This window comes from Anoplopoma fimbria, chromosome 7 (genome assembly GCF_027596085.1).
Source record: "Anoplopoma fimbria isolate UVic2021 breed Golden Eagle Sablefish chromosome 7, Afim_UVic_2022, whole genome shotgun sequence".
Classification (NCBI taxonomy): Eukaryota; Metazoa; Chordata; class Actinopteri; order Perciformes; family Anoplopomatidae; genus Anoplopoma; species Anoplopoma fimbria.
In genome coordinates, this window is record NC_072455.1 from 4,945,476 (window position 1) to 4,954,709 (window position 9,234).

The 9,234-nt window shown below is 38.7% G+C and overlaps 1 protein-coding gene across 2 annotated transcripts; it reads right to left on the reverse strand.

Moving 5' to 3' along the window:
* Window positions 1-3,133: 3,133 nt before the first annotated feature.
* On the reverse strand, window positions 3,134-6,952 carry sb:cb1081 (sterile alpha motif domain-containing protein 9-like). 2 transcript variants are annotated; one of them, XM_054601478.1, is made up of 3 exons: window positions 6,925-6,952; window positions 3,466-6,217; window positions 3,134-3,178 (listed from the first exon to the last, which is right to left on the reverse strand). In XM_054601478.1, the coding sequence occupies exon 2, from the start codon at window positions 6,192-6,194 to the stop codon at window positions 3,525-3,527; it is 2,670 nt and encodes an 889-aa protein (XP_054457453.1). In that variant the 5' UTR covers window positions 6,195-6,217; window positions 6,925-6,952; the 3' UTR covers window positions 3,134-3,178; window positions 3,466-3,524. The 2 variants fall into 2 exon arrangements, with proteins under 2 accessions (XP_054457453.1, XP_054457452.1); XM_054601477.1 differs by having other exon boundaries at window positions 3,134-3,181.
* Window positions 6,953-9,234: the final 2,282 nt, after the last annotated feature.

Consider the following 9,234-nt stretch of genomic DNA (forward strand, 5'->3'; position numbering starts at 1 on the left):
CAGAAACAAGAGGCGCAAGATACTCCATCACTTGCAGGATTTCATTCTTTGCATCCTCTGCCAGTGACAAACCTGAGAATGTCCCTCATTTGGTCTTTTTCTACATTCTATAGCATAATACTATTTCTACTATGTTTTCTTCATGACTTTTTTCGACACACTATACTATGATTTTTGGGGACTTTTTCAACATATTTAACTCGGACTATTTCTGACTTTTTTCCGACATTCTATACTATGAGTTTTTTGGCATACTAAACTATGATTTATTTTGACATACTAAAGTATCAACTTTTATGACTTTTGACATACTATGCTGGAACTATTTCGAGACATTATTCAACATTAATTTACCAGGACCTTTTTTTGACTTTTATTGACATAATTAACTAAGATTTTTTAATTATGTTTTTTTTGATATTCTTTTTTCAACATACTGTGAATTTTTTTGAAATACTATACTATGATTTTTTTATTTTTATTTCAACATACTTTTTTATGACTATTTCTACATACAATACTTTTACTTTTTTCAACATACTATGCTATGATTTTTTTGACTTTTTTCAACATAATATAGTATTACTTTTTCATGACTTTTTTCAACATATTATGCTGTCACTTTTTTATTTTTAGATACCATATATGACATACTGAAATATAACCTTTTAATGATTTTTTATGACTTTACTATTATACTTTTTATTTTTTCAACATTCTATATGTTTTATGACTTTTTTTGCTATACTATACTATGACTTTCTTTATAAATGCTTTACTCCGACGTTTTTATGAAATAATTTTACTATGACTTTTCTTTAAACTATTATAGTATGTCTTTTTATTAAGTACATTTTTTCAACATGTTTTACTCTAACTTCATGACTTTTTAAAATGTACTATACTATACCTTTTTAAGACTTTTTTCAACATGCTATATTATAACGTTTTCGCCATACTATAATAAGACTTTTTTTCACATACAATACTGTGACTTTTTTATGACCTTTTTGACATGCTGTACTTTGACCTTTTTTAAGGACTTTTCGCACCATTCTATACTATAATTTCTTGGGACTTTTTTAATATACTATTCTCTGACTTTTTTTGACAAACCACACAATTACTTTTTTTTGACATACTATACTATAACTGTTTCTACATACTATACTTTGACTTATTTTGACATTTGAGACATTTTTGAATTAGTATTTCAACATACTACTCAGTTTTTTCTCAAAATGCTCTACTACTATGTTTATTTATATATTGCATAATTTTCAACTGAATTATTTGGTATTTTAATTATATTTCAAGCTAAAGATATAAACAATCTCACTCGTATTTTCTTTCTTTTGTGTTGACAATGACACAGGATAAGAAGAATTCACCGGTTTTATATTCAAGCCTTTTTGTGTTTGCATCAATGTGCCTTGATAAATCTATGAAACATTATTCTGGTTTAAACATTTAGCTGAAGGGACACTGATGTTTATTGAATAAACAAAAACAAACAAACCAGCCTTCAATCTTTTCATGAATAATACAAATATAACATTTTCAAAGTCTTTGGTCAAGCACTTAAGCAAAGCATCAAAAGTAATGGGTTATTGCCGGAGAAAAACTTCAAATCGGCCAGATGTCTTCAGGTTTCCTACTGAACTGCTTGATTACTCTCAAGTTAATAATTCAAACAAGTCAAGTGGAGTTCAATATGATATAGGTTTACTGCAAAATAAAACTGATTACATGTAAATCATGCTTGTCCATGGAGCAACTGGATTCAGAGTGAAAAAATACACACATTCATAAAATTCAATACCTCCTTCTTTTGTGGAGCTTGCTGGGAAGAACATATCCCCGCAAGTGGGGGGAATGTATGCATTATTGGATATGCATTATCACTGAATATTTATACACATTCTTCCTTACATCTTTACATCTTTGGACACCCTAGATGGAGCGCCGCACAGTTTCTGGCTAGATGAAGAAGACAAATCTACTCTCAAAAGTTTTGTAACAGTCACAGACAATTTAAACAACATTTAACAGAATATAAAAAGGCACCTATGTGTTTCCTTTACAATTACATTTTGTTTGCTTGCACCCATATCGCTACTTTCCACTGAGAGTAAATCTTCTTTTGAGTGTTGCTTCATATTTTTTTATAAATTCATAAATGTTTAAATAGAAAATATGCAAATGATCAAGGTTTTAGGAGTTTAATTTAAGGTCTAAGGTTGCAGATCACAACCGAGTGAAGCTTCTCCAGTGTGCCAAGCGTGAAGGAGAACTAAAGTGTCTGACGCAAATGTCCCAATCTAGAGCCAGAGTTTAGTTTGTCCATTATGGGCTACTGTAGAAACATTGCAGCTAACCCACTCCCTTTCTAGATATAAATGTCCCATTCTAAGGTAACCAAAACACAACAATTCTCAATTTCAGTTGATTATACACTAAAGAAAACATACTTATTATTGTTACATTCCATTGCTCCAATAGATCCCCCTAAAACCTACACAGTGTTCATTTAATTTAGTCACTCTTTTCATCCAAACTACAAGTGCTTTTCTGTTGGACAAGTAAATCAAGGATAACATTGTGTCGAGTGACCGTTGTCTGAAATGCCCACTTATTGTCCATACCTACAGCATTCTTATTTTACTTTTATGTGTCGTTCTTTACTCAGATCCCTCAAGCTCAGCTATGAGAGGCCTCATACTCTTCATCCTTTTAAGGATTTTATAGAGTTCATCTTTGCCTCTTGTGCCAACTGAAGTCAAACATTGAATAATGCCACTCATCTGGTCTTGTGTGTTGTTTAAAGAGCTCAAAGTCTCATAGTTCTCTTGTGAGATCCATTTTCCATCCTTGAGCTTATCCAGGATGGTTCTTGTATCGCTCACTCTGTTTATCAGATCCGTCTGATGGCGATCCACAAAGTAGTGCCCTGAAGCAGGCAAATAAAACCAAAGTTAACAAACAGTGAATACTATAAGTTGGACATTCATATGTTTAAATGAAAACCCCAGGAACAGAAAAATAAAAGCAGAATAAACATTTTCGAGACCTCTATGTGATGTCATTTTATGATTTCTCAATCCTGATTTGATTTTTGCATATTACTTACCTCCAGTGGTATCTTCTGGTTCTGAGCTATCCATCCCTGATATTTCTTCTGCTACACAGTGCGATGGAATGGGATTTCATTAGTGGTGCATACAGAAATGAAAAATAACAATTAAACAGCAATGTTTCTCTCCAAAAACAATGTACAGCTATTCTGGATTATCTACAGACTTTTGGAACATTTTCTGACATTCTAATAAAAATATACACACAACTATTTATACATTTACAGATTCAACAGTACTGTAAAAAAAAATACACAATAGACTAAAGCCTGAAACTTATTTGGGAGATTCTTTTAGATGTTTAATTATAGCTTAAGTAATAGTTAGTTACCCTTCTTATCCTTGGCTGCAGGTTTTGTCTGGATGGCAAAGGCTACAGGACCTCTGATGTTAAATCCCAGGTAAAAGGAAACTTGTTCGAGGTCTCCAGAGGCTGTTTTGTTGGTTTGCCTCCACCTCGATCTTCATGTCACCAAGAGTTGCATAGACTTTGTAGTTTTGTACAACCCCTTCAACTTTGACAAGGCGTGCTTGGACCTTGGGATCTCGGAAAATCTTCTCTTTGTTCCAGTTGTTGCTCCAATCTTGTTTTGTTTCCTCTTTTCCCTCGGTAAACAAATTTTCGAGGACCTTTCTGTGAACAATTCTGTTCAGATCTTCACCATTTCCAATGAAAAACAGAGGGCGGAGGTACCTTGATCGAAAGTGTATCTCATATGCAACTTCATATGAGCGGTGCATCCGCCGAATTAATTCATTGAGGTCAAGGACACATCTGGCTTCACTGTCTGTAGGCCAGCACAGAAGGAGGGCTAACATGTGGAGCTCAGGTGAATCAATGGGGATCAGAGGCATTTTCTGCTTGAAAGCAGCTAAATACTTGCAATCAGAAGGTAAAACTGCTCCCATATTTCTTAACATGATATGAGCGAGGATGTAGTTGACCAGAGCTGTGACGGTATCTTTCTGAAGAAAGATTTCTTCCCACCATGTGGTTATTTCTTTCAGGTCTGATTCAGTGCATTCTCTGTCAAGACATGAGAGCACTCCAGCGGAGGTGTCCGCTAGGTTTTGTTTGAGCTTCTGGATGAGATCAGCGCCTTTTTGTTTGAAATCTTTGGATGGGGAGTTTCCGACAAAATTCCTGTAGCACTCTGAGGTGTCTTTGGAAATGTATGCAGGATCATTTTCAAAGTCAGGCTTTGAATAAGTCAGGTATTTATCAAAGAATGCACATTTTCTCTCAATCTCATCTCTGAGGCTATTTATTAGATCGTTAAAGCTGAAGAGTTTGTTGTCTCCAAGTGATTCCAAGGACAACTTCTTTGTGAGAACTTCCCTCCAAGCACTGTTCTGACTGACAAGTTGGTCATACACAAGGTTGCAAACTTGCACATAACCAAACTGCCCTCTGATGTTAAAAACATTCGAGACTTTGGTATTGCCATCTCCTCTCATCTCAGTCCCACATTCATTTTCAGCAAGTCTTTCTTCATCTTTGAAAGCTTCAATGGCCTTTGAGGCCAGTTGCAAAATTTCTCTTGGTTCGGCAGTATGCTTTTTGATCTTGAAAAGATTCTTCAAATGGTTCTTATGGATCTGGCCTAGTGTATCAGCAACAAATGAATTTTTGGGCTCTCTTAGCTTGGCTTCCTTTGCCCACCTTTCAGCCTGAAGGTAGTATTTTAGTTCTATGTAATAAAAACGAGCAAGTGCTTGTGGAAAAAATGGATCTTGATCAAACTTATTTGACGCCTCCTTTAGAACCGATGCACTCTTTTTTTTGCCCTCAAACTTTTGAAGATCTCGAATCAGCCTAGAATACCTTTCTTGGTCCTCTCTGGTCTCTGTGTCATTGACTGCGTCTAGATTTTCTTTTGGTTTTGTTCCTCTTTTGGTTAGCATGTCTTTGACGAAACCAACCAAAAACGGAGGAAACTCTTCTCTGCAAAAACAAGTCAACAAGTTTGTTGCTGTGTCACTTCTGGTCACACCATACTTAGCCATCAATTCAGTACAACACTGTGCTATCATAGGGTGAGCCATGCAGACTTTTTTTTCAGATCTTTCATCTTGTTGGAATGTGATGATGAGATGGCTAAAGGGCTCCATTCGGTCCTCCAGTGAAAAGTCTCCGTGGATGTAGTCGTCATGTTTGAAGAAGTCCAGGCACTGAGACTCCAGGAGATATGAGCCTGGTACATAGACATTCAGCAGGGATAAGAAGGCGGCAAGCTGGTTCTTCTGTAGTCTCTTGGCTGTTTTGGTGGTTTCAAATACAGAACATGCCTCTTGGATGTAAGCCTGAGAGAAATTAGTTTGTATTATGTTAAAGCCGTGGAATTGCTTGTATCTATCCCTGTACCTTGTGCTCAGTTCTTTCTTTTTCTCATCAAATCTTTGCTTCTCTTCTTCAGAAATTACTTTTTGTAGGACGACATGATCACTCGCTAGAGCTGCATCCTTTCTTACACACTTGAGTAAAATCGCCACAGGCATATAGGTGTGGACATGTATATTCTGCTCAGCAATCTTCATCTTAATTTTGTTTGGCAGACTTTCCAAATCCTTCTCATCATTCACCAACAGCAGCACAGTGTTGTGTCGACTGCCTGCTGTGAAAAGCTGGACCACCTCCTCTGCAACCTTTGTCATGTCTGAGGTTGGGCCTGTTAAAACGGCGGTCCTGAAGGTTTTCCTCAAGTCCCACAACACCTTCATGGCCAGAGTGGATCCCCCGCATCCCGGCTGGTGGAACAGTTTAACAGTTGATATTCCTGAGAGTTTTTTCTTTTGGTGAATTTTTTTCACAAGCATGTCGTATCCATCTCGTTTGATGAAGGGAGTTCCAGTGCCATTTGACTCTCTCTGTTCACTAATGTGAAAGTTTAACCATTTGGGTGGGGCCCCTCTGTAAAAGTCTTCCTCTGTCTGATCAAGGAGTTCTGGAGGGAAAGACTCTCCTTCGAACTGTTTTGCATCGAGAACATCTAACAGTGAGAGGGAATGATTGATTTCTAATCTTCCACTAGCAGTGGACAGAGCTGGTCCACTTGCCATCTCGGACTTTCAGTTTCCTGTTCCTTAATGGGAAATGAGAAATGAGAAAAAATAAAAAGAATAGAAAAGAAAAGTTTTTATTCGGAACCTCAGTTTATATCATTGACATAATGCAACCCTAATCCTCACAACACACACGTGTGTTGTATATATACTATCTTTCTATGTATATATATCTATCTATCTATCTATCTATCTATCTATCTATCTATCTATCTATCTATCTATCTATCTATCTATCTATCTATCTATCTATCTATCTATAAAATAGTATAAAGTAGCCACAGTAAGTAAAACAATAGTAACCTCTCTGACTGTGCATGCTGTCTTAAGTTACATATCATGTGTGTTTATATATATATATATATATATATATATATATATATATATATATATATATAATAGTTGACAATATAATATGATATATTATATTGTCAACTAGAAAATTTTGCAAGAAATTTTGACTGTGTGGCTGCTACTGCCCGAAGACGTTGCACATATTAACAGTTCTGAGACAGCTGTATCAATGGGGTTCATTTAAGGTTAGTTTGGGGTTAATTTGAGGTACATTTGAAAAAGAAACGTGAGTTCAATCGCAGAGATATTATTATCAACAGAGAGCCTTATTGCTACACAGCCACACAGAATTATTATTGTTAACATTACAATAGCACTCATGTCTAGTCTAATTGAAACTTCAACATGTTTGCAGAATTTAAAATGTTCTTACCTTTTTACCTGATGATGCAGAAGTCTTGTGAACATGTAATGCAGTACACTGTGAGCAGTAACTATGTACTGAAACCTGAACGGTGTTGGAGGTACATATAGCCACATGCCACACCCAAAATGGGTGATTACAGGAAATGATGTGAGGCTGTGAATGCCAGATAAAGTAATTCTTTGTAAGTTGTGATCAAACTGTTTGAAGGGCATTTAAGGTCACATTTGCTACCTTCTTGAACAGAAGCCAAATAAAAAAGTTGAATGAGTGAAATATTGTAGATTTGGCATTGTGGATGGCAAATGGGGGTAATAAGATGTCTTTTGGTATTGCTGTTTTATTTTAGTTATTTGTTGTGAGTATCGTTTTATTGAAAATGCTTACAAGGATTTCCAGTAAAGGGTGGGGTGAGGTAATTTGATCTTTAAAATGCCATTGACAGAAGATCATGCTATCATTTATCTCTGTCTTAGTCATAGCAACTTAATCCTCACAGCTGAAAGAAAAGAAACAATTTATAATAAAATGAAACAATTTTTATAATGCACTTTCAGTTTCATTTGCTTTACTCTTCAAGAGGAAACATAACAATGCATTCCTTCATTATCAGTTCATTCCTATGGTTGTTTAAACCTCTTTGTTGGATTAAATCTCTGTGGTTGACTTGTTCAGATTGACGTATGAACATTGACAGTTGTACTGGATATATAAACCGTTGCTGTGCAGCTTTTAGTTACAATGTTTGAAGAATAAATCAGATCAGTTACTTAAGTCTAAGTACTATGACCACACTGTAAAAATACTCCATTATAAAATAAAAGTATCTAATTATAATCAGGAAATTTGACTTAAGACGTGAAAAGTAGTAGTTTAAACCCAAACGTGTAGTGAGGGTGAACTGGGAACGTCTGGCTGAGGATCCTGTCCGCAAGGTCTTCAACTCCCACCTCCGGAACAATTTCTCGTGCATCCCGGGGGAGGCTGGGGACATGGAATCCGAGTGGGCCATGTTCAAATCCTCCATTGTGGAAGCTGCTGCTAGGAGTTGTGGTCGGAAGGCGATCGGTGCCTGTCGTGGCGGCAATCCAAGAACCCGCTGGTGGACACCAGCGGTGAAGGAGGCCGTCAAGCTGAAGAAGGAGGCCTTTCGGGCTTGGTTGGCCGAGGGGTCTCCTGAATCAGCAGGCAGGTACTGGTTGGCCAGAAGGGCTGCAGCTGCGGCAGTTGCTGAGGCAAAAACCCGGGTGTGGGAGGAGTTCGGCGAGGCCATGGAGAAGGACTTTCGAATGGCCTCAAGGAAGTTCTGGCAAACCGTGAGACGACTCAGAAAGGGGAAACAGGGCTTTTCTCAGGCTGTTCTCAGCAGGGGGGGAGAACTGCAGACCCGGACTGGGGATATTGTCGAGCGGTGGAAAGAACACTTTGAGGAACTCCTGAACCCGACCAACACGTCCTCTGTGGAAGAGGCAGAGTCTGAAGACTCAGGGGAAGACTCGTCCATATGCCTGGCGGAGGTCGTTGAGGTAGTTAAAAAGCTCTTCAGCGGCAAAGCGCCAGGAGTGGATGAGATTCGACCGGAGATGCTAAAGGCTCTGGACATTGTTGGGCTGTCTTGGTTGACACGTCTCTTCACTGTCGCGTGGAAGTCGGGTACAGTGCCTGTGGGATGGCAGACCGGGGTGGTGGTTCCCATTTTCAAAAGGGGGACCGGAGAGTGTGCTCCAATTATAGGGGTATCACACTGCTCAGCCTCCCCGGGAAAGTTTACTCCAGGGTGCTGGAAAGGAGGCTCCGTCCGATTGTCGAACCTCAGATTCAGGAGGAGCAATGCGGATTCCGTCCTGGACGTGGAACAGCGGACCAACTCTTTACCCTTGCAGGTCTGTTGGAGGGTGCATGGGAGTTTGCTCATCCAGTCTACATGTGTTTTGTGGACTTGGAGAAGGCCTTCGACCGTGTCCCTCGGGGAGTCCTGTGGGGGGTACTGCGGGAATATGGGGTACCTGGTTCGTTACTACGAGCCATTCGGTCTTTGTATGACCAAAGTGAGAGCTGTGTCCGGATACTCGGCACAAAGTCGAGCTTGTTCCCAGTGCGTGTTGGCCTCCGCCAGGGCTGCCCATTGTCACCAATCCTGTTTGTGATTTTCATGGACAGGATTTCAAGGCGCAGCCGGGGGAGGAGAGTTTCCGGTTTGGGGACCTCAGAATCGCATCCCTGCTTTTTGCAGATGATGTGGTTCTGTTGGCTTCTTCAGAACGTGATCTTCAGCACGCACTGGGGCGGTTCACAGCTGAGTGTGAAGAGGTCGGGATG

Excerpts from the sequence above, each read along its gene's own strand:
- sb:cb1081 (XM_054601478.1), bottom strand. The coding sequence starts at position 6,194 with ATGGCAAGTGGACCAGCTCTGTCCACTGCTAGTGGAAGATTAGAAATC.